The sequence below is a fragment of the Myotis brandtii genome, unplaced genomic scaffold, assembly GCF_000412655.1.
Source record: "Myotis brandtii unplaced genomic scaffold, ASM41265v1 scaffold931, whole genome shotgun sequence".
Taxonomy (NCBI): domain Eukaryota; kingdom Metazoa; phylum Chordata; class Mammalia; order Chiroptera; family Vespertilionidae; genus Myotis; species Myotis brandtii.
Genome location: NW_005371843.1, coordinates 2,050,649 through 2,077,196, shown reverse-complemented (window position 1 = coordinate 2,077,196; position 26,548 = coordinate 2,050,649). Strand labels below are relative to the sequence as shown.

General features: G+C 37.5%; 1 protein-coding gene across 3 annotated transcripts in view; it reads right to left on the bottom strand.

Annotated features, from left to right (window-relative positions):
* COL14A1 (collagen, type XIV, alpha 1) overlaps window positions 1-26,548 on the bottom strand; it is a 175,395-nt gene that overhangs the window by 143,013 nt on the left and 5,834 nt on the right. For all 3 annotated transcript variants that reach the window (XM_014533053.1, XM_005885872.2, XM_014533054.1), the window contains exons 2-5: window positions 21,343-21,468; window positions 14,590-14,706; window positions 10,306-10,449; window positions 4,879-4,962 (exon numbers count right to left, since the gene is read on the bottom strand). In XM_014533053.1, coding sequence (XP_014388539.1) covers window positions 4,879-4,962; window positions 10,306-10,449; window positions 14,590-14,706; window positions 21,343-21,409 — 412 coding nt within the window. In that variant the 5' untranslated portion in view covers window positions 21,410-21,468. The remainder of the gene's footprint in view (window positions 1-4,878; window positions 4,963-10,305; window positions 10,450-14,589; window positions 14,707-21,342; window positions 21,469-26,548) is intronic.

The window sequence follows — 26,548 nt, the reverse complement described above, 5'->3', positions numbered from 1 at the left end:
CCAGCCATCTCTTGGTTCATAGGTCGATGCTCAACCACTAAGCCACACCAGCTGGGCATTGGCAGAACTTCTTACTTCTAAGAAATCTATTACATAGTGATGGTTAATTTTGTGTGTCAACATGACTAGTCCACACAGTGCCCAGACATTTGGTTAAACATTATTCTGAGTGTGTCTGTGTTTTTGGATGAGATTCACATTTGAATCTGTAGATTAAGTAAAGCAGATGGCCCTCCCTAATGTGGGTGGCCCTCATCCACCTGACTGAAGACCTGAATAGAACAAAAAGGCTGAGTACAAGGGAAATGCTCCTGCCTGGCTGCCTTCAGCTATAACATTGGACTAGACCTGCAACACTGGTCTTCTTAGATATAGAACCTGCTAGTGTTCAGGCTGGAACTTACAGGATGAGCTCTCCTGGGTGTCCAGCTTGCCAGCTGCAAATTGTGGGGCTTCCTAGCCTCCGTAATTACGAGGCAATTTCTTACAATAAATCTCTTTCCATATGTATATGGATTCTATTTCCATATGGAGAATCCTGATGAATACATACAGTTATTTATTTACTGACTATGGTAGACACTTTTCATTGCTTTCTTTTTTTACAAGAATGGAATGACCTACCACTTCATGACTGCTTTCATCAGATGCTTTGCATATATCTTTTCCATGTAAGCCAGATATTAATGCTTTAAGATAGAAGTTCTCCTCATTCCATTGAAAAAAGAAAGGTTAAGTAATTTGAACGGTTAAATAACTTGCATCACAAACTAAACACACTTTTCTACTGGGCAGGTAGAAAAGTTGGAATTAAAATCCAGAAATGACTCCATAGCCTGAACCACTTAACTATTGAGCTATTCAACTCTTATCATAGAAAAATATTTGAAAGGAAAGAAAGGAGAAAGGAAGGGAGGAAGAGAGGGAAAGGGAGGGAGGAAAGAAAGAAAAAAAGGAGGGCGAAAAAAGGAAGGGAGGAAAGATTGCCAAGCCTCACAATTAAAGATAGCCTGAAATCAAAGTTATACCCACTTGTGCCATATCCAACCTGGGATAAATAACACCATGACAACTTGCAGATGTGAGATGCCAAATCCCTAAACTTCAGCCAAAAGAACATTTCTGTCACTCAGAGCCCTGCATCTCAAGAGTAACTGACAATCCAGTAAACATCACATTTCTCCTTTGCTCATAAACTGCAAGGTTCTTGGAGAGGACATGACAGCTGTCTTCAAATATTAAAAGGGCTGTCATACAAAAGGGGGATTAAGAGTGTTCTGTATGCCCACAAGGAGACAGATTTCAACTCAATTCAAGAAATATCTTTCTAACAGTCGAGATTTCCATAGACCACTGCCTTGGAAAACAATGAGATCTTTGTCAATAAAAGCAGATGCTGGTCAACCCTTGATGGCATGGATAAAGAGCCTCAACCATCTTCTCAATTGCTTGAGCTACATGGCTCTAAAAGTACCTTCCAACTCTAAATTTTAAGATTATCTCTTCCCTCCTTCACCTACCAAGTTAAGCCTAAACTATTCACTGTGCTCTTCAAAGCTCTCCATAACTCAACTCCACTTGATCCGTATTTATTTCTCACTTTCCTGTAATGAAATTCCTCTTATTCCCCCAAACAACATTCCCTGAGACTGTTGACTCTGTTTTTATCCCCATTGCCTTTAGCATCTCTTCCTGTCTACCCTCTCCAAACTCTACCTACCACAATATAAGATACCTAAATGGGTTTTATTTCCTTTGAAAGTATATGGTCCTTTTAAAATATTTTTATATAAAGTTTGCTCTAAAAGTTTATTTGTACAATTCTCTGGTTATTTCCATTTATCATAAATTAATACTAACCCAAGAAAGGGTGCTTTGCCTAACCATCACTATTTAAAAATAAAACTTCCTCATCTCCAGAAGCTAGTGTATTACATTTGCAATTATTTTCAGCTCTGATTTGACTATATGATTTGAACATGATTTTACTGTATGTTTACCTTGGTTGTTCAAGGTGATTTTTTGATATATACAACCACTCAATCATCCCTGTTATTCCAATTTCTCAATAACAAACAGATCCTGACATTTTGCAATTTCTAAGGCTGAAACACCTGTTAAATTTGATATCAACAGTTAGCCCTGCAGGTATAGAAACAAGATGTTTAACAGAAAATTCTTAGACAAGAAAAAACGGTATCCATCAGACAAGTCCAAGCATACCTATGAGAGACAGACTCTGCCAAAATCTATAGCAGTGCTCATAGTTGAAAAGTATCTGATTAAAAAGAAAAAATATATATGCTACAAGTTCTCTTAAATATGAGAACATTTGAAAACTTATTTAAGGCAGAGCTATAATTTCTTACCACTGGAGCATTCATAGGTTTAGAATAATAAAATTTGCTGGAGGCCAACAGAAAAAGGTGTCAAAATCCTTTAAAACTTTCTTAGCAAGAGAGGTAGGGGTGGGGAAAGAGAAAACTGGGGGTCTATTGCTAAGAGAATCCCATCCCCTTGCCCTCAGGGAAATCTTATAATTTTATGCACAGGTATAATGCAAGTGTTCCAACGATTATTTTCTGAATGAATGATTCTGTCTCATGTGTTTTTGAATTCTTGAAAACATAAATTTAATATAGAAAAAAAGAAGCTATAATGAACCCTGTAATATGGGTATAAGGTAGACATAAGATCCAATAAGATAAATGATAGGTAGGTAGAGGAATAATGGGGTGTGTGTGTGTGTGTGTGTGTGTGTGTGTGTGTGTGTGTGTGTGTGTGTGTGTGTGTGTGTGTGTGTGTGTGTTCGTGTGTGTGTATGTATTTTCAGCTAAATTGGCTTAGAAGCATTGACAATCTAGAAGCAATAAGCAGATCTAGTTGAATCAACCCACATGTTGATTTCTAAGTATAATTTTTCATGAAAAGAAACAGGACTCCTTGAAGATATGATTAATTTCAGGGTGAAGCAGAGAAAGATAATTGAGAAAAAGAATATTTGAAGAGTTAATGGTTGAGAACTTTCCAGAATTAGTGAAAGATACATCTTTATTCTGGGAGCACAAAAATGTCTACAACTGGACTCACTGTAGTGAAACAACAGAACACTAAAGACAAAGGACACAAAGCCTGAAAAGCATCCAAAGAGAACACAGACAATACTTGAAAATGAGTAACATTTAGACTGACAACAGACTTGTCAAAAATAGAAGGCAGAACATAGTGAAATATCTTCTAAATGATTAGAGACAGCACTCAACCTAGTACCCAGCTAATTCTTCAACAGAGTATGGGTGAATATATTTTTGTATGAGTAAAATGAGTTTACCACCACACATCTTCCCTAAAGGAAAATGAACACATAGAGAAGGTCAGAGATACCAATGGAATGATGAGCAAAGAAATTTTTAAACATGAGAAATTTTAGACAATGACTTAATATAATAGTTATAATACTTTGGTGAGACAAAAATAAATAAAAATTAATGTATATTTCATGAATTGTGTAAAATATAGAAGCTAGATAATTAAAGTATTGTCAAATTGTATATTGATTAGTTATAAACTTTGATTTTTTGTATGCATATTAAAAGTTTAATTACAATCATACAAAGAAACACAAAAGGATTGAAAACCTTCTAGGTGAGTAGAGAGGAAAATATATTTTTTAAAACTTGATCAATTCTAAATAAATAAGGCACACGGGGGGAGCATAGGAAATGGCAATAACATGGAAAGTTCTCAAAGTGACAAAGCGATGCACAGAACAGGAAATGCAATATGGCAGACCATATGGACATCTGTATATTCACAAAAATGTAACTGGAAATTCATGCCATAGGTTGAAGGAAACTGGGGCAAATTTTATAAAAATTACATTTTTAGCTATTAGTAGGTAACATTTTTAGTAGACCATTTATTTGTCTTTCTATTCACTGAATGTTAACCAGAAATTTGTTGTGTATCAGAAACTGTTGGATACTGAGTCAATGAGGAGCAAAAACAGACACAATTCTTGCTCTCTTGGATCTCACAGTCTAGTTGGGAAGGCAACCATTCAAATTACAAGTAAATAGGAAATTACAACTGCAACAAATGCTGTTAAGGGAAATTAGTTGTTGTATGAGGGCCTGTAATAGAGGAGAAAGGTTAAGAAATATTTAGGAGAAAGTAATGACTGAACTTAGCTTTGAAAGGGGAAAAATATATTTAAGCAGAGTGGTGATGTGGGGAGTGTTCCATGAAGAGAGTGCACAGGTGCTATGGTTGTATGGGAGAGACCAGGGTCTTTAAAGAATTTGAAAAAAAGCCAGTGGGTAGAAAGCATTCAGTTGTTAGATGAGGAAGGAAAGGAAGGTAGGTTTGTTATGAGATATCGCCTTAGAGGTCTTGCTAAGGATTCTGGCCTCTATTCTAAGAGCAATAGGAAGCTACTGAGGAGGTTTTAAGGTGTATGTAGGGAGAAAATAGGGTCAGATCTATTTTGAAAAGATTGCTCTAATTTCTGGGTAGAGAACTCATTGAGATTTTGCTTAAAAAATAAATACTGCAAAAAAAAATACTGCATGCCAAGAAAGAAATGGAATCTCAGCTGAGTGTTGGCAATAGACATGGAAAGAAATGAACAGATTCTGTCAGTATTTCAATAGAAAATAAATTCGCTAGAACTTGGGAGGTGTATTGAATACAGGAGAGTAAGGGAGGGAAGTGTTGACAGTTATTATGTGTGACGAAGGAAGGAGGAGTGAAATGGGGCTGAGGAAGATTTTCACATTAGATCCCATCTTCTGATGGGACCAACAGCTACATGTGTGTGCACTGCCTGAGTAATTAAAACAACTCAGCCCCCAATATAAGCAAATTTTAAAAACTGACCTTCTGGTACAGATGGTTTATTCCCATTTACTTTGTCCACCTTGACTCTGGTTTTTGGTTCCTTTCTTTTTTCCAAATCTTTAACTGGAAGAAAAGTAGAAATACAGCAACATGTTATGTTAAAGTCTAAAAGAAAATATTCAATGAGTTTTACTAAAACCATTGCAAATATTGAGAGTACTAAGTAGAAATTAGCTCCATGATAGAATCTCATTCCCAAAGATTGGAAGAACTATTTTTTGCACCTTTGTCATGAGAAGGTATTGAATACACTTAAGAAATTACTTTGATCAAATACTCACTATGGCCAGATGTAGCAAATAAATTTAATCCTTCAAAACTGCTATAAAATGAACAAGATTATCATACATGAGGGAATGAAGGACCAAGAGGCCAAAAACTAAAAAAAAATTCTCATAAAACCATAAAGTGTTGGCACAGGATTCAAGCCATATCTTCAGGTCTCTGGACAAGACCTATGAGTTGGCCCCTGTTCTAGAAAGATCTTAGCCATGGATATCCTCATTTGGATCTGTTCTATCTGCAATAGAAAGTAGAGAACCCCCATAATATTTTCCTTTCAAACTCAAAACAAGCTTTCCTAGTAATAAATAGTAGTATTTCTTTATCACTTTCATTATGAAATATTCAGGTATCCAGAATGCCCTTGGTCTTCAATCCATTCAGTCCAATGAACTCCATTAGTTTTACTTTTCATTGCTTAAAACACCACAGGAACTTTCCTTCTACTGTTGTTGGAACCTTAAGTTGTTTGAATCAGTGAAACCACCACCAAATGGCAATGGTTTCTGAACAAATACCCTGTAAAAAGGCAAAAGTGATCTGATGGCAAGACATTTCATTTAATTGTTGCATTCACTTCTCAGAAATCAGCAAATTTATTGGAGGATAGGCTATGCAGGGAAGCAGACTGGTACAGCCACTGTGGAAAGCAGAATGGAGTTACCGCAAAAAATTAAAAATGGAACTGACTTATGACCCAGCCATTCCACTTCTGGGAATATATCCAAAGAAGCCTGAAGCACTGATTCAAAAGAATATAGGCACCCTTATGTTCATTGCAGCACTATTTACAATAGCTAAGATTTGGAAGCAGCCGAAGTGTCCATCAGTAGATGAATAAATAAAAAAAGGTGTGGGGGGAAAAAGGTGTGGTACATTTACACAATGGAATACTACTTGGCCATAAAAATGAGGGAAACCTTACCTTTTGCAATAGCATGGATGGACCTGGAGAGTATTATGCTAAGCAAAATAAGTCAGTCAGAGAAAGACAAATATCATATGATTTCACTTATATTTGTAATCTAATGAACAAAATAAACTTACAAACAAAATAGAAACAGATTCATAGATACAGAGAACAGACAGTTGTCAGAGGGGAGAAGGGTGGCAGGGCTAGGTGAAAAAGGTGATGGAATTAAGCAAAAAATAAAAAACAACTCATAGACATAGACAACAGTATGGTGATTTCCAGACTTTGAAAGACAAGCAAGATTATGCAGGCAGAGATAAGCAAAATGCCATTCTAAGTGGAGTGAGGGAGGTAGAAGAGGGCAATAGGGGAATTAATGGTGATAGAAGGAGATGACTTTGGGTGGTGAACACAAACCCACAATACAAATGATACACAAATGATATATTAAAAAAACAGTACACTTGAGCTCAGCCAGTATGGATCAGTGGTTGAACATCGACCCATGAACCAAGAGGTCATGGGATCGATATCTGGTCAGGGTACATGCCTGGGTTGTGGGCTCCATCCCCTGTAGAGGCCACGCAGGAGACAGCCAATTGATGTTTCTCTCTCATTGTTGTTTCTATTTCTCTATCCCTCTCCCTCTCTCTCTAAAAAAAATCAATAAAATACAATATTATTGACAATATTCCCAAGTTATACATTATATTCCTGTGACTTATTTAATTTATAACTGGATGTTTGTACCTCTTAGTCCCCTTCACCTTTTCACACATCCCCCAATCCACTCCCCTCTGGAAACCACCAGTTTGTTCTCTGTATCTATGAGTCTGTTTCTGTTTTGTTTTGTTTTGTTTGTTCATTTGTGTTTTTTTAGATTGCACATATATGTAAAATCATATGATATTTGACTTATTTCACTTAGCATTAAGTCCACCCATGTTGTCCAAATAGCAAGATTTCATTTTTTTTATGGCTGAGTAATATTTCAGAGTGTGTGTGTGTGTGTGTGTGTTTCTTTATCTACCAATGGACACTTGGGTTGCTTCCATATCTTGCTATTATAAATAACAGTGCAATGAAGATAGGGGTGCATAATTCTTTTAGAATTAGTGTTTTTGTTTTCTTCAGATAGATACCCAGATGTGGAACTGCTAGGTTATATGGAACACCCCATTCTTTAAATTCTTTTTTCCCTCGGGTTTTACAAAGGCATTATCCTCGGGTTTTTTGCATTCTTCTGAACCCTCCTTAACATTCTCATTCTTTGGGTCTTTTTTCTGCTTCCATTCCTAAAACATGATATACTAAGTTTGCCTTGCATCTCTGTATGCCCCACCTACAATTTTATCATCTCACAAGTATAATTCTCACCCTTCTTAAGATAATTTCCAAATCTACATTTTCAATCCCACCCACACATAGGCCATGGCCTCCGATTGCTTAAATCCTCTATTTTTTAAAAAAATCTGCAACTTTAATATGAGGAAAATTATGCTGAGCAATGCCGAAAGTACAACTAGGTTTGAGAAAGAATAATTCCAAAGACTCAAGAAACGTCACTGGGAAAATGACATTTGAGCCAGATTTTGAAAGACGAGCAAGATTTTGCAGGCAGAGATAAGCAAAATGCCATTCCAAAGAGGAAAATGGTGGCTGAAAAGAACAGGGTCATTAACCAGTCAATAAGTGAACAAGAAAAAATAACAGTCATCTTGAATTGGGCCACTAGGTCACATATAAAATGTAACACATATGTCACACGAAACTGCTGTTTCCCTCACGCAGGCGGGAAATCAGTAGAAAACAGACTAAAGCAAAGTGGCATTAATCATAATAGCTACTGTGCGCCTTACTATGTGCTGAACTGAGTGAACCCACACGATAACAGGCACATGTCATCACCCCCATTCGCAGATGAGGACACTGAGGCTAGACATGGTTGAATTGTTCGGTCAAATACACACACCAGACATGCCTTTTTGTTTTCAAAACAAAAGGACTATTTCTTAAGCTTCCCTGTCTCATAAGATGGATTTATAAAGAATTTCATTCCCTACACAATTCCAAACCTATATTCTCAGGATTTGTCTGGATCATCATTTTCCTGGATCCACCCATGAAAATTTTCCAGGGAAGGGAAAACAGGCTTTAGCTCCATCTCACAGGGAGCAAAAATGTAACTGAAATGCAAAATGGAAAAGGAAGCCATCCAACGAAGTTACTGTAACCTCATTCTTACAAACTATTATTTGGGAAGAACTAATCTCTCTATCCTGCCAATACAAACAACATAGCTAAAAAATATAAGCTTACATATAATTTATCCAACGAAGCAGTTAGACTGTTTCACTAAGATAATTTCAGCAGAGCTAAGTGAGCTGAAAACAAAGGCATATTCTTTTAAGTGTTTAGAGTAAATAGCTATTGGGAAACCTTTTAAAGGCCACCTGTGTTTCTTAGGCTGCCCAGTCAGTGAAATCAGTAATCACAATACCTTCAGACTATAGTAAAATGATCATTTCTCCTTGTCCCTTTTACTGCTTCTCACAAACTTGAAGACAAGTTATTTTGCTTATTCATGTAGGAATGTCAGAGGCCAGAAACTGAGGCACAGTGCCAATAAACTGAGACAGAAGGCTGTTTTATATTGAAAATGACATTAAAAACCTTTCTCTGGGCTTCCAGACAATGCAAATTTCAAAACAATGTAACATTTCAAACGTTTGTATGCCCTGCTGACAGAAGGACTTACCAATCATCTTCATTTAGAAGTTTTAAGAGGTAGCAGGTTAACAAAAGTTGTAGTTTTTTTTAATTTAAAAAACTCACAAAATATGTCTCATAAAACATTAATTAGAAGAGAAAGAAAAAAGGGAGAGATAGAAAATCAGATAAACACTGCTGCACACTCAGTTCTAGAACCCATGGCCTCCCAGATTTATGGATTTAGTCCCAGTGGCAAGATTTAAAAAGTGATTATTATGTGAAATGATGGCAAGGATTTGCTTCAAAATAATATGGTGTGGGGGGGGGCGGGGCGGGGGAGAGGTAACAGATGAAACAGGATTGGCCATGAATGGCTAATTGTTGAAATGAGTGTTGGACACTTAGGGGTTCATTGTACTATTCTGCTAATTTTTTTAATGTTTAAAATCATTCTTAATAATAAATTAGGTTCTTTTAAGAATCTATCTTAACAATGAAGTTACCCAGAAGGTTAACCAGGATGGGCCTCTTCCGTTTGCATTCATGATAACGCAAAGCTGTGACCTCAACATTTGAAAGGCCACCTCCAAGAAGAAGTTGGTGTAGTCTTTAGTCACTAGAATATAAGGTCCATAGGGACAGGAATTTGTCATGTGCCAGTGCCCAGTATAGGGCTTACACTTAGTAGAGAAGCAATATATATTTTTTAAATTAAAAAAAAAATGAATGAATGAATATCTCCTGAAAGGCAGAAGCATTAGGGCCTGTGTGAACAAGTTTTAAACTCAATTTAAGGGAAAGCTTTCTAATGAAATGGTGCAGACACAGATTGGGCTGCCTCAGAGCTTTCTGCCCTATTCTAGAATGTCTCTGCATGTCCCACCCTTTCTCTGTTTGCACAACTTATTACTTAAGAACTAGTTCAAATATGAAACCATACTCTCATCCCAGCCCATTACTGGGGCAGAGAGAGAACCACCCTTTATAGAGTCCTGAATCTCTCTCTCTAAGACTTGCCATGTTGCATTTGTTCACAAATCTATTTATCACGGGACCTAGCCAACATAAATGTCAACTGATTAGTTATTGGAAAGGATTAAATTCCCTGTTGTATAGTTTGGTTTTGTACAGACTGGACTGGCACTTACTAGGGATACTATAGAGGAGGTATATGCATCATTCATTCAGTCATTTGCTAAATATTTATTGAGCACCTATTCTATGCAAGGTAGATAAGATGTCTGGGGAAGCCTCAGCAGACATTGTCATGGATAGCACTTGAAAACTAAAACTTAAAGAATAGTGAATGGGTGAAGCAAGAGGCAGAAGAAGAGTAATAGTGATAGAAGGAGCTCATGGAAGACTGTGCAGAATGTCTTTTAAGATCTCTTCAAATCTAAACAATTTAGAATTTTAACCTGCTCCAATATTTACCACAGACTCAAACTCAGAGCTGGGACAGATCCCATGGCGGCACTTTAAGACCTGTAAATACGTACTTCTAAATTGACCTTGGGCTGGCTTGCTTTCTTTGTCTTTATTGTGTGCAATAAGTTGAACTGTGTAATTCTGGTCTGGCATAAGACCTTGAATTATTGCTTTTGTTGCAGTGTTCTGGAGATTCAGCTGATTGGTTTTTCCACCTATAATAAAACAGAAAGATAAATCAGTTCTAAAAAGTAGGTTAACTGTGTACATTAAGAGATTTTACTAACCATCAAGATTTTTAAAAGGGGAAGACATTTAAAAATATATATCATAGTATGTATGTGCATAGCATTTAATTTTAATATACTTTTTATTTTCATTTTCAGTTTTACTTTTTGCATGAGAAAACTTAAGCACAGGTTTCAGTTGTCTAAATTCAATAAAAACACATTCATAAAAACCTGTCATCATAACACTCTATTGCCTTTTTACACTAGGGGAAACCATAGTACCAGATTAGAAGACAGGAAGCCATCAACATCAGATATACTCTTCAAGGAAAGAATTTCACTTAAAAGTGAAAGGGAAGATATGGGCAGACTGAAAGTAATTATCTACGCTGGAATTTTTTCTATGGCCTTTCTAATGTGAGTCAAAGCATCCTTGAAGCACTCGCAACTTAATTACCTTAAATCTGAGCATCACTGGCTCAGGATGTTGAAGGAACCACTCATTACCTGGCTACTTAAAAAGCCTGGTTCATGAAAAGATTTCAAGCCCCCATTATCTCTCCATCAAATTAGACTGACATCTAAGGCTTTCCTAAAAATGCTATGGATTAAATACTCAATCTTCTATTCAAAATTTCAAATAGACCCTTCTTCTCTAATTTCTGGCAGCATTTACTATGTCTGAGAAAAGGGAAATTAATTTAAAGCATCTGCCCCTTTAGAAGTATTAGCAAAAAAAAGAAGTAGCAGCAAAAAATAGCCTGAAATTTGCTGGCTTAATAAAACATAACACAGATTATGTTTTAATCATCTATAATAATAAAAGTGTAATATGCTAATCAGACTGGACAGCCGAACAACCTTCTGGACGTCCTTCCAGACGAAGCCACGATGGTGGGGGCCAAGGCAGAGGTGGTTAGGGACGATCAGGCAGACAGGTGAGTGGTTAGGGGCAATCAGGCAGGCAGGCAGAGGCAGTTAGGGGAGATCAGGCAGACAGGCAGGCAAGCATTTAGGGGCAATCAGGCAGGCATGGATCGGGCCTAAAACAGCAGTCGGACATCCCCTGAGGGGTCCCAGATTGTGAGAGGGTGTAGGCCGGGCTGAGGGACACACCCCCACCCCATGCACAAATTTCATGCACAGGGCCTCTAGTATTCTAAAAAAATTAATGACATTAAGTCTGAAATGCCATGCTACTATCATCCATGCCTCCTACTACACAAAGGCAGAACTGAGACTTTCTCTTGTCAAAACCCATTTTCTTAAATGCATTTGTGTCCGAGATGTTAAGTTTTGGTTTCATGAACTTCTATCAATCAAAACTCATCTACAACAAAAAAAATTATCTTAGAAAACTGTGCATTAGAATCCCTCTCTGAGAGGCATAGGGTATATTCTTTTAAAGGCTTTGAGAATCCTGCAATAAAAAAGCTTTAAACTCAGTTTAAAATATCACTCCTCAAATTTATTTGACCATTAAACTATTTGGTTGTATAATAGCTATTAGCATCCTGCAGGGTACTGTGGAATACACTTTAGGAGAAATTAGTATAAAAATTCTTGGAACATGTCTTGTAGTGCTAAAATGTCTACAAACACTTTATGACTAGATGTACTTACTACCCTTTATTTTATTTTATTTTATTTTTTGTATTTGTGGACATTTTAATGAACTTCCCTCCATGTAGCTTCAAGCTACCAGGACACAGGCTCTACCAACACCCTGACTCTTCCTCTGCTAAAGAATTTGGCCTTCACAATGACAGGCTGCTTTGCGAGCTTTCCCTTCCCCAGAACTTTGTAGTAGCCCAATTGCACCACATCAATGATAGGAGCAGCTCCAGTCTTGCTTTTGGCAGCATTCCCCCGTGTCTGCTCACTGACCAGGGTCCACAGTTTATCACGGTTGACAGTTAGTTGGGCAGAAGCTCTGGTTCCTCTTTAAGTGGTAATGCCTCATACCAACTTTCCCAAAGTCACCTGGCAAAGGTGATCCTGTGATGATGCAAGCCACCAGCATTACCTCAGGCCCCCGTCTGCCTCCTGTGCTTGCCAATGCAGCCATGGCCATGGCTCACATGGCCCCGAAGTTTTCAGGTCTTCCTCAGTCTGGAAGGCATGTTGGTAGTCAAGATACAAGAGGGAGGCTCTTGCGAAGTCTCTCGAGGTAGGGCCTTGCTACCCTTTTTATTTACTCAATTTATTTTATGTTTGATCAAGGAGATACCAGAGTGTCAAGACTGTCTTATTCAATTGGGAAGGACCTTAGGTCACTGAGGAAAACAAACCCAGTATTCACAAAGAAATAATTTGCTTTCATCCTCAACTTTTATTTTTTCATTGGAGGTGTGGGAGCAAGAGTTGGAGATCTATTGTACCTCAGTGGCACCTGCTTGGGGTGCTTCATAGTTTGGTATGATCAGCAATTAATCAGGAAAAGTTAACACACTGATGACCTGGATAAAAAATTTACCTTTCACGATCGGACATGGGAAATTCTCAGCGGTACCACATATTAGCAATTAATATTTTGACCTTTAGAGTCATACTAATGTTCAAGAATCTCTTACACTGAAATTTCCCAGAATGGCTTAATTTAGAAAACAAGCTATATTTTTTAAAGTCAGAGTTATTTCAAAATTGGGCTATGTTCCAAAAGGAAAACTCTGAACCAAACAGAGTTTGAGAAGAAAATATTGCTTTCTACAAGTGAATCACTTTGTCAGCCCACACGGGCAAAGCTGCCATCTGGTAGCACTAAACCCAAAGTCATTCTAAGAAGCCTATGTATAATATTTGTTAATAAAAAGAAGGTTACTTTTTAGTCACACAGCAGGAATCCAGGTATTCTATCTGCTTGTTGTTTTGAAATTTTAAATCCGCTCTCAGGTAAGAGGTCCAGGCTTACGAACAACACACCATCTGTCTGCCTGATTAAATGAGTTGGGCAAAGGTCTCCAATGGAAAAGTAGTCCACCTCCACATAACCATCTTTATCACCAATAAAGGAAAAAATATTATGTTTATATAAATATACATTATACAAATATGGTATTATTGAGTATTTATTATGTACTATATGAAAATGGATCCTAGCCCTAGCTGGATTGGCTCAGTGGATAGAGCATCAGACTGCGGACTGAAAGGTCCCAGGTTCGATTCCGGTCAAGGGAACATGCCCGGGTTGTGGGCTCGATCCCCAGTTGGGGATGTGCAGGAGGCAGCCAATCAATGATTCTCTTTCATCATTGATATTTCTATCTCTCTCTCCCTCTCCCTTCCTCTCTGAAATCAATAAAAATATATTAAAAAAGAAAACAGATCCTAGAAGAAATGAGAGCTGACAGATATATGAAAGAGCATCTTTTACATAACTATTTTATCTTCATGATCAATAAATTTAACTTTGTTTTTCCTGCTTTAATTTATCACTTATTTTTATAATATCTACTTAGCTTATATAATTTTAATTTATAATTGCTGAATATATTCTATCAAGTTAATTAATCACAATGTACTCAGCCAGTCACAACTGTTGGCCATCAGATATAGGGTATTTCATTTTATTTTAGTCAATCCTTACCCGAGGACATTTTTTTTCCATTGACTTTTAGAGAGAGTGGAAGGGAGGGGGAAAGAGAGAAACACCAATATGAGAAAGACACATCGAATGGTTGCCTCCTGCTTGCACCACAACCCGGGCTGGGGATCCAGCCTGCAACCAAGGTACATGCCCTTGACCAGAACTGAATGAGAGACCCTTCATTCCAAGGGCCAATGCTCTAACCACTGAGAAAAACTGGCTAGGGCCAGATGTATGGTATTTTTTTAAGTGTCCTTAGAACGAAAGTATTCACCCTATGTTGAAACAGACATGATAAGAATTTTTGATAGCCTGGAAATCTCACCTGAGGAGAACTAGGGGGAGGGGGGGTGGAATGGTCCTTCTTTGGACTTTGGGAATATTACTTTCTTAATTAGAAGGTAAGATGTCAAGCTCAAATATTAAATTAATAAAAAATACTTTCAGATGCCTTTAAAGCAACATTTAGCACTACACATTTTTAGTTACCTATGTGTACAGATTGCTATACTCTAGAAAACACAGTTGATAGTTTTTACCTGAGGCTGGAGTCACAAGAAGTTTGTATCCACCAAATTTCCCTCTTGGAGCCTTCCATGAAATCTGTATACTATCATGAGATAACACATTATATCTTAATCGTGTGGGTGGAGCAACTGTAAAAAAAAAACACAAAAAATGATTAAATGTTGAAACATTTAAACCACCATTTAAGGTAAACTGCAAAGTCAACATAATATATTCAAAGTACATAAGACTTCTTCAGCCTCAAATGTGCTCTTTTGACAACCCCATTAATGAATTAATCCGTTTGCAAAACAACACAAACCTAAGAGCATTTATTTCTTACTCAAGAGATGAGCATTTGTCAAACAGTACAGACCTCGTGACAAAGAATTATTACTTAGGGTTAGAATTTAATACTCTAATCTAGTTTAAAAATTGAAGCCAATCTTGTAAAATGCTTTCACTATGTTACAGGGATGAATTTTTCTTCTTGGAACATGTGAGCATTGTTAGTCAACTAACTCTAGTGGGACCTGTTTTATGACTTTAGGTTTTTCACTTTAGTAAGCCAATATTCGTTATAATGGGATCATTTAAGAAGACTCTTATGGCTTTATGATAGTCATGAGATCTTCGTTTAAAACCACTTGAGAGAAAAATTGTAAAGAACCAAAATTTTTTTTAAAAAAAGACCAAATACAAGATAATTATGTTTTACAAACTTTGATTTATCCTTCAAGTGTAGCTGATTTATACCTTTCAGAATGATACACAGCACATGGTCATGAATCATTCCAGTATATTTCATCTGTTCTGATAGCTCACAAAATGGGTAGGTCTATATTACATTTTGTGTAACTCTTTTGAACTTCAAAACATATTTTTTGAATGCAATATCAATGTTACAGAATTTCAAAAGAAATTATATAATATCTACATTGGTTTGTCAAAAGAAAAAAGGCTAATGCTTAACAGAAAAATTTAGCACTTATTACCCACTTTTATGCCCAGCCTTTCTTTCTCACTTTAGGAAACAGAGTGTGGGGAAAGGAAGCAAACACTCTTCTTTTTTATTGAATTTATTGGGATGACATTGGTTAATAAAATTATTTAGATTTCAGGTGTACAATTCTGTATTATATCATCTATATATTGTATCATGTGTTCACCACCCCAAATCAAATCAGGTCTCCTTCCATCACCATTTATCCTTCCTTTACCTTCTTCTACCTCCCCTCACCCCTCTTTCCCACTGGTTATCACCATACTGTTGTCTGTGTTTATGAATTTTTATGGGTTTTTTGCTTAATCCCTTCACCTTTTTCACCCAGCCCTCCTACCCACTCCCATGACAGCAGTTTGAACATTGGTGTGATTTCCAGTTCTGTCACTTATTAGATAACCTTGAGCCAGTGACTGCTTCTCCCAAAGCCTTATTTTTTGTAAGGTGACAGCAATACTTTCTGCCCATGATAGATGACATTGAACATGACAATGGATATAACACACTATAATAGGTGGTCAATAAATGTTGGCTTCCCTTCCCCATTACATCATCTGATGGGTAATCTCAGAAGTTCATTTAATCCTCACAAAAAATACATTGCTACCTCAATTTTATATATAAGAAAACCAAGGAGAAGCAAAGAGACTTGCCCAAGTTCACATACTGGTGAATGACAATCTCTGACCATAGACAAAATGCTGTTTCTTTGGGAGGAGATCCATATTAAGAAGTCACCCTTCACTGAGCTAGATGAATAATTCACTCCCCTACAAACTATCCACTCATCTGAAAGCAGTAAGTACAGGAGGACACAATTTTAAGAGCACCATTCTCTTTCTCATTGGCCTTTTCGACATATCAGTAGAGAATGCCAGCCATGCAAAACAAGACATTAGCTTCCCATTCTCAATTTGACATGAATGGAAGAGTTTACATTTCTCTGGATTGTGGGGAAAATATGGATTCGTCATAAGAACAATGACTTTGAAATAAAAGAGGAAGGTGGTTAACGTTAACATTTGGATGAACAGAGAAATTATTATTTTGCATAGTCTGAAACTTGGGGAGAAAAATCTATGTATAGATAGGTTCTTATTACTTATGGGAGAAAAATAAAAGTAAAAATTTGAACAACATATCCAGTTTCTGAGACATATCTTTTCAGTGGGCCGATAGCCATCATGGGCCAAGCTTATTGCAAAGTTTTGCATGAATGCACTGATGAAAGAAAGCTGGAGGGCCTGGGAGCCATCAGGTGGAAGAGGATAACTAGCAGGATGGAGACTTCAGTCCAGGGGGTTCCAAGAGGGTCAACCAATTCTGTCAGCACCCCAGGTGTGCTGACATCTCAAGGAGGGCAAAGAAGTTAACAACATTCGGGGTTCCTAGGTTAAAGATTAGAAATCTTTATAGCCCTTTCTACCCAGGCTGCGGTTCTTTAAAGGTGGTCTGAGTTTATAGCCTGTTGTTTATAGCTAACCTTCTGAACCTAATGAGAACATAATGAGGATAACCCTGACCATGCCCTGACACCAGAGCATGCTCGACAACACGGATGGTGCTCCAAAACCTGGAGTGGCGCTGGCTTCCACCGAACTACTCAGGGAAATGGATTGGGAAGCAAAAGCTTCCTTCATATTCAAATCCATCAATATTCAACCCTTTAAACAATTTACAAATGATTCATATGACTGCAGTCCCATTACAACTGCTAGCAAATAGCAATACCAGCATTTTCTTTTATCAAGGGACCACATCTATTGCCTATGTAAGCATAAATGCTCTCAAAATCATTAAAAGAAAATGTTGGAGCCCTAGCTGGCTTGCCTCAGTGGATAGAGCATCAGCCTGTGGACCGAAGCGGGGTCCCAGGTTTGATTCCAGTCAAGGGCATATACCTCAGTTGTAGACTTATTCCCCTTCTCCCCTCCCCGTTCAGGCCCTGGTCAGGGCTCATGCAGGAGGCAACCAATCGATGTTTCTCTCACATAGATGTTTCTCTGTCTTTCCCTCTCTCTTCCACTCTCCCTAAAACTCAATGGAAAAATATCCTTGGGTGAGGATTAACAAAATAAAAATTATGAATAAATAAATAGAAAATCTTAGACACAAAGTTCACATTTCCTTTATTTTTTTGCCTTTAGGGGGAAACACTGAAAAGAAGAAATGCTAGTTAAGAAAGAAAGAAGCATGAGGTCAGATTTATGAACTTCACAGTTAGCTCCTTCTTCCCTGTATAGGAGGCACTGGGGCTCATTCCAAAGCCAGGGCAGCAAGATGGACAGCAACACTGTAAGTCCACTGGAGAAATAATTGTTCTTATCTCATGGAACAAAAATTTATGAATATTTAATACCAGACCCACGATTTTTCTTTTTGTGAGCACAAAGCTTCTATACATATACTAAAATTGCAGCAATAATTATAAATGCTTGCATGAACTTGACTCAAAGGCCTAAGCTTTTTAAAAAGACAAAAATCAAGTGTAAAGCTTGATGTCTGGCCCACACCAAGAACCAAGAGCAAGCCAACAAACTCATTCTTTGTATGGTGAAGTCAGACTTCCTGTGTGGGATTGGGCCAAATATAACATTTGTGAATATATGCACTTCATCCCAAAGGGGGTTTGAGGAGGAAGACCAAGGAGGGTCCATTGGATATCTTCTTCTCTAGGATTAGGCTTGTTACTTCCCTCTTTTTAAGAGGGAAGATTTTCTTTAAACCCCAAGAATTTCATTGCAATAATTCTCATAGAAGTCAAATCTTGTGGGCAAAAAAGGAACGTTTATGTGTTTACATTGAAGCTTCACTGTTATCCAGTACTTTGGAAATTTTATTTCATAATATGACTATTTATTAAAGGGCTACTAGTAATTCCCTGTCCTCCCTTCCTTTTATCTTTTCCTCTTTTCTTCCTACCTTTCTTTCCTCCTTCTTTCTTTCTTCCTTCCTTTTTTAATGTTAACTCAACTCAACTGAAATCTTGCTGTTTTGACAAGTGACAACCTATGCAAAGGTTTGCTTCCAATGAAATATTCTCATTGATTTCTTGAAACACCGCTTTTCACACAGGAACACTAAAATGCAGATCCTCTGTTCTCCACTCCCCATAATCACCTCCCTCTTCCTTTCCTAGCAGCACCTTGGTTTTCTTCCAAAAAACAACACGCCCTTTGCACTGCATGGGGCCCTGGCTATGCTATCAATCAGCCATCCTCCCCTGGCTCAGGGGTAGGAAGGAGGTCAGGCCGACTCGCCCAAGAATCTGTCCAAAGATGGAAGGATGGAAAATAGGTCCAGTCATTTCATTCCAAAGACATGCCCTAAAAAAAAAAAAGGTCACTACTTCTAGAAACTATATCCAGGATGTTCCCAGAATCCTATCCTTTTCAAAGTTTAATTTTATAACTTGAATTTTATGAGCTACTTCATTACCTACAGTAAGTACATTTTTTGCTTAAAGTGGCCAGAGTAAGTTTCTTTTATTTGGCACCAAACATCCCTGACTGATAGAGATGGAGCAGAATGGGCACTGAGAGCATTTTCCCCTTCAAAACATAGTGTAGGGTGCTATGTCAATGGAACAACATTATATTTATTAAGTAAAAGACCTTTAAGCAGCAGAGAAGTATTTGGCTAACTTTTCCAAGGGATCTAAAAACAACCTCATACAAACAATAACAACAAAAACCTTAGTGTTGTTGTTGTTTTTTTTAACCTCAGCCATTTTTTTTCAATTACATGCATTGCCCAAATGTTCCATAAATAGAAAAATTAAAATTTGAGAGAAATTTACTGTGGGATATGCTACAGGGTTCTTTTATCTTGCTGGGGACCTCATATGTTATAATTTCATGATCCATTATAAAAATGCCGAAAACAGAAGTAAGGAAAATATTCTCAACTTCCAAACATGTTTGACTACTAATAACAGCAAATAACTTGTGTAAATATGTTAACACAGAGGTCTTTATAAAGTTAAATCTAGCCCCGATGCAAAGTCTCCAATTTTATGTGCTTTGAGGTTTTTAAATGACAGTTACTTTACCTTCAGCGGTTCCTTCTTGTAACCACCCAACACAAACATTGCTAGAACCAAGTACAGATTTACTGCGAAATTCTGAGAAAGTTTTGGTGCCACCATTCTGTCATGCTATCCTAGTACACATTTTTTGCCCCTGCAGCCAGCACATTATTTTTTCTGTGTTCCAGCTCATTTAACAACTTGTCCTAAAAAGAAGATGCTGGACTAACCCAAGTACCAACAGTTATTTGAGCCAATGTGGTTTCACGTTCTCTGGAGAGGGAAAGTACTTCATAAAAAGACTCACCTGAAGACACTAGATCAGTGGTTCTCAACCTTCTGGCCCTTTAAATACAGTTCCTCATGTTGTGACCCAACCATAAAATTATTTTCGTTGCTACTTCATAACTGTAATGTTGCTACTGTTATGAATCGTAATGTAAATATCTGATATGCAGGATGGTCTTAGGCGACCCCTGTGAAAGGGTCGTTCGACCGCCAAAGGGATCGTGACCCACAGGTTGAGAACCGCTGGTATAGAGTGTGAGTTATCTAAGATTTCCATTATCACTTCTCTGATCGCCACAGCTGAAAACATTCTTTCACCATAAATAAGAATCTGTCTACCCAACGCATCCTTATGTGTTGCATGAAGTATGGGAAATATGGTCAGTAACTCCGGTGATTTAACACTGCTTGAGCATGCAAAGAGTCGAGTTCGTTCCTTTCCAAACAAGTGTGCCTCATTTTAAGGAACCAGGGTGTGGTTCTTGCATTTGACTTCTTTTACAACCTTAAATTCCAAGCATAAGACATTAACACCCCTAAAACAACTTTAGCACAGTTAGACTTCATGGCTCAGCTGATGAATGACTATTTCCACATGTTTATTTAATAATGTCACTTTGAGTACTTATATATATTATGCACTTACTTTGGAGTTTAGCATACTTTTTCTGTAAAGGGCAAGACAATAAATATTTTAGGTTCTGTGGGCTTTACAGTGTGGGTCACGACTATTCAATTTTGTCATTGCAGTGTGAAAGCAGCCACGAGCATATATAAACAAATGCTGATTTCCAAAAAAAAAAACAAAACACACCTTATTTACAAAAGCAAGCAGTGGGCCAAAACAACTCCTGACATACTTTAGAAAATCAATGGAAATAAAAAAATAAAAGTGCAGATCCCAATAAAACAAATAATAGATTTCAAAAACTAAGTTCAATTAAAACAACGTTAGAAATCCTTACAATGGCATATCAGCAGCCTCTGTCAGACCCTTAGTAACTTTCAGACTATGTCCTTGGTTTTGTTTGTTTTTTAAAAAGGAGCAAAATTCAGGACCAGGTATGAAGCGGTTGGAATATTTTGCAGAAACTCTAAGAAACAAATGCATGATTGAGATATACACACATTATAGCTCCTTATTAACAATTGATTTTATAACATGCGAATTTGTGTTACTCAATAAATTTGCACAGACTGAAAAGAAACAAGTTAAGAATAAGCTGCTTAACCAATTGCCACAGATTACTATACTCAATCACTGGTGAGGTCGTCACCTTCATCAAAGTTGTGGCACATTTTCACAATGTCCATCGTTGGTAATATTGAGTAAAAACCAGCACATAACCCTGCCTACAAATACAGCTGAAGCACGAACAGGGTAAGTAAAATAAATAAATAAACAACAGTAATCAGAACCAAGAGGACTAGAGTCGCAGACCCTAATATCTTAAAGTTTTCCATTACCTTGTCCCTGGACAAAGGTGCAAAAGGAAGCAATTGCCAAAAAAGCTGGGAACAGCCAGTACTGCATCTTGCACTGAAAAATCTTTACTTGACTTCTTGCTTTTCACATGGGATGCAGCACCAGGCCTGGAAACAGAGAGCACAGGGATATTGAGAAGACTGAAAATAAAGTAGTTATATGGGTCATCTAGAACAGGCAAACGAGCGAACAGGGGTTAGTTTTGTCAGGAAGTAATTCATTCATTCAGTAGGGCATCATATATTTCACTCAAAAGTATAAACTGATAAAAGAAAGGTGTTTGAAAAGATGCTGTAAATGGAGAGAATCACCTGAAATATTTGGAAGAGAAGTTCAGAAGGTATTTTGTGACTCTTTTGGAAGGCATAAATTGTACAGTGAATTTCCCAAATGGATAAATTCCTCAGATCTACCTGAAATAGACATTATAATCAGACAATCACAATTTCCTTGCCAGTAATTTTAAAAAATATATTTTATTTATTTTAGAGAGAGGAAGAGAGGGGGAGAGAGAAGCATCAATGATGAGAGGAATCATGGATCAGCTGCCTTTGGCATGCCCCCCCACTGGGGCTCCAGCCCACAACTCAGGCATGTGCCCTGACCAGAAATTGAACCAGGGAACTCTCGGTTCATGGGTCGACACTCAACCACTTAACCACATGGGCCAGGCATAGTTATTACAATATTATTTGACTATATTCCCTATGCTATACTTCACATCCCCCTGACTATTTTATAATTACTAATTTGTACTGTTTAATTCCTTCACATTTTTCACCCAGTCTCCAACCCACCTCCTCTGAGCAACCATCAGTCTGTTCCCTGGGTCTATGAATCTGTTACAAATAAAAGAGGGTAAAGGGGGGGAGGGGTAAATAGTGATGGAGGGAGACTAGACTGTGGGTGGGGAACACACAATGCAATATACAGATTATGTGTTATAGAATTATACTGGAAACCTATATAATTAACCAATGTAACTCCAATAAATTCAATAAAATATATTTTTAAAGTGGTGGTACATATATACCATGGAATGTTACTTGGCCATAAAAAAAAAAAGGAATGAAATCTTACCATTTGCACAACATGATGGACCTAGAGGGCATTATGTTAAGTGAAATAAGTCAGAGAAAGACAAATATCATATGATTTCACTTATATGTGGGAATCTAAAGAACAAAATAAAAAATACTTCTTAACTTTTCACTGAATGTTTTTTTCATCCAGGAATGGATGCTGAATCTTGCTTTTATGACTTTTCACTTACTGAGCTATTCATATTTTCTTCTCTACCTCTTAGTGGAATTATGTTGACAATACCTAATATTGTCAATCCTATCCTTGCAATCCTACCTGTTCATGGCAATTATTGTATTTTCTTAAACTTTAATGTAATTATAACAGTTTTAGCTTTCAGCCAAGCCATTTTCAAATAGATGACAAAGTCGCATTACTTCTTAAATGAAGATTCCAATAACTTAAACTTAATAATGACACCATATTTGAGGTATTGGTTGTTTATATTCTTAAACAAGAAAGATAGCAACTTATATATTTTTTAAATGAGTATTATTTATTGTAGCTTATCTTTAAATTCTTCCCCTTCTTGATTGTTTATTTTACATTAGGATGAGTAATAACATATTGGGAGAAGTAGGATTTTAGTTTTCCCAAGGTTTTCTGCCAAGTCTCCAAATTTTTGGACAGTGAAACGGGGGCAAAAAAAAAATCCCAATTCCTATTAAAGTGCCATGACATAGTTTAACACTGACCAAAATGTCAAAGCCTAGTTTGTTGAAACTGTCCAAAAGCCTGCACAAAACAAATAACTCTGCTTTTTTTTTTTTCTTTTTTTTTTTTTTTTAGTTTAAAACATTATGATAGAAATGGCTACTTAGTTCTGAGTTCAAAAGGTATAAACCAATTTGGGTAAAGTTGATAATACTTAGTATGAGTTTTCTCAAAATACTTGTCACCATTCTATAATCAGTAATTTAAAACTATCCTCATTAGGGCGAATTTTCCCTTCCTCTACTTCCTCCCTTCCTCTATGTTTGTTTTATTTAATATCATTTGTACAGTTAAATTTAACAAGGAGCCCTGAATACAGCTCATTTTATCAAAATTCCTTAAAATATGTATTCTAAAGTTTCGTAAACCATTCCTACATAAGAGCACGTGTGCCACGCATACATAGGCTTACACACATATACACACCCAAGCCTTGGATAATGTTCTCTTCAGTCAGTGCTGACTTACAAAAAAAAAAAAAACCAACTATAAACTTAAACAAAATTGTAGCTAGCCATCTGGCATACCAGGCCCTGAGAGAGATTATTTATAGTATTACAATTTTCATTCCAACAGTCATTTATTGAGAGCCCTACTATATAACCAAAGCTCTCTACTTGGTACTAAAGAAGACACAAAAGTTCATACTATATGATCCCTGCCCTCAGTCAGCTCACTTACAACTTCACTGAAAAGGAAGAATGAGAGCAAATATGTTGCAAAGCTAAATGAACTACATATAAAATAGAAAAAAAGAGCACAAAGCGATGATATATAAATAGAAACCTGAGAGTTAGGAAGACAGTAATAATTTGTTAGAGGTCCTTGACTAACTGGTTTAAACATTCTATGACTTGATTTCTTATTCAATAAAATGTGCAAATTAACATGTACCTTATGGAATGATTGTGATCATGTTAATAATGTACACAGAACACAGGTAGCTCTCAAAATGTTCTAACTAGTTGCATGTTAGCAATGGCTTAAAAGAATGCAAAGGAAAAGGGAATCTATATATATAAAAGCCTAAGTGACCGCCCCAAAGACTGGAAAAACCGGAACAACTGGTGGACCAGTCGCTATGACTCACACTGACCACCAGGGGGCAGAAGCTCAACACAGGAGCTGCCCCCTGGTGGTCAGTGTGCTCCCACAGGCAACCTCCCACAGCCAGCCAACCTCCCCTGGTCCCTTCCCCCGGCCGGCAAACCTCCTGCAGTCCCTCCCCAAGTCCAGCAGTCCCCATCTGGCAGGCCCCGTCCGGCAGCCGGCAGGCCCCCAGGCCCTGATTAGGACTGGGCGAGATGGCCCCGATAGGCCCTGATTGCTGGCCAGGCCTAGGAACTCCATCTGTGCATGAATTTCGTGCACCTAGTGACAATAAATAATTTGCTACTTGAATGGCTACTAAAGGAGGAAGGAACCCCATCAACCTTATCTCTCTCATCATATTAGGGTTTCAGCACTGACCACCAGGGGGCAGAAGCTCAACACAGGAGCTGCCCCCTGGTGGTCAGTGTGCTCCCACAGGCAACCTCCCACAGCCAGCCAACCTCCCCCGTCCCTTCCCCGGGCCGGCAAACCTCCCACAGTCCCTCCCCAAGTCCAGCAGTCCCCGTCCAGCAGCCTGCAGGCTCCCTCCGGCAGCTGGCAGGCCCCCAGGTCCTGATTAGGACTGGGCGAGATGGCCCCGATAGGCCCTGATTGCTGGCCAGCCCTAGGAAACCCGTCTGTGCGTGAATTTCGTGCACCTAGTGACAATAAGTAATTTGCTACTTGAATGGCTACTAAAGGAGGAAGGAGTCAAGAAGTCCTTATCTCTCTCATCATATTAGGGTTTCAGGACTAACTTGGCATAAAGGTTTAGGCAAAAACTGAAGACCCAGATAATGACAGAGGCACAGTATTTGCATGGGTGAATGACTTAACTTTTCTAAGTACATTCTGTTCCATTTTTATCACTTTCCAGATGACAGCTCTGTATAGGTTCAAACTAATCAACCATAGGAAAATGTGGAAGATTTGACTTAAGAGCAATTCATAGATTTAGAAAAAGACTTAACAGTTCTAGCTAACAAGTTCATGCAAAGATCTGAAAAAAAAAAATGAGACTATTTTAAGCACGTTTTAAATTAAGCCCAGGAAAAATAAGAATCAGAGGCACGTAATGGATGTCTTCAAGTATTTGAAGAACTTTCATGTGGAAAATAACGTGAAATACAAGAGCTATAGACTAATGTCACATATTTATATCAGTGTAAAAATTATTTTGTCCAGCTGCTGTAAATACAACTTTTGGATCAATGGACTAATCCACAGAAATGTGGGTTTGAATATGAAAATTCTCTAACACTTAGAATAGGTTCCTCTCTTTTAGTAAAAGTTCTGAGGCAGAATGCTTCTCTTCTAAGATCAACAATAGGACAAGACTGTCAACATTGTAACATCTTACCATTTCATTCAACATTGCACCAGAAGTCCTAGTGAGTGCAATAATGTAAGAAAAACAAATAAAAGGCAGAAAGAGTGGGAAGGAAGAAGTAAAATTATCTTTATTTCTAATCAATGTGATTTTTTAATACAGAAATTCCTAAAGAACCTACTAAAGAAACAAAACCTACTTGAATGGATAAGTAAATTTAGGAAGGCTGCAGGACTTAAATAATATTATTATAGCAGCAAACAAATAAAAGTATTTTTAAAAATTCCATTTACAGTAACAACACAAAATTCTTAGAAATCAAGTACTCTGCACTCTTCAATGAAATACTTAAAAATTAGTAAGATATGGACGTCTTCTATACTCTCTGCTGTAAAAATTACAAAAATATAAAACTACATTCCTGAGAGAAATTAAAGAAAGCCTAAATAAACAGACCAGTGTACCATGTTCATGGATTGAAAAACTCAACATTGTTAGGATGTCCTCAAATCAATGTATAGACTCAAAGCAATCTTAATCAAAATCTCAACAAGTAATTTTTTGGTAGGTATTTTAAAAATTGATTCTAAATATTGCATAAAAATGCAAAGAAATTAGAACAGCAAGAGCAATCTTTAGAAAGAAGAACAAGGTCAGATGGCTGACAATTCCTGATAGCAAACCTTACTATAAAGCAACTGTAATGACAACAGAAAGGCATGTTATTCTTTTGATGTGTTACTGGGCTTTATTTGCTAATATGTCATCTATAATAATAAAAACGTAATATGCTAATTAGAACAGACAGCCGAACGACCTTCCAGACATCATTCAGGACATCCTTCTGGATGAAGCCACCATGGTGGGGGCCAAGGAAGAGGTGGTTAGGGGCGATCAGGCAGGCAGGTGAGCAGTTAGGGGCAATCAGACAGCCAGGCAGAGTGGTTAGGGGCGATCAGGCAGGCAGG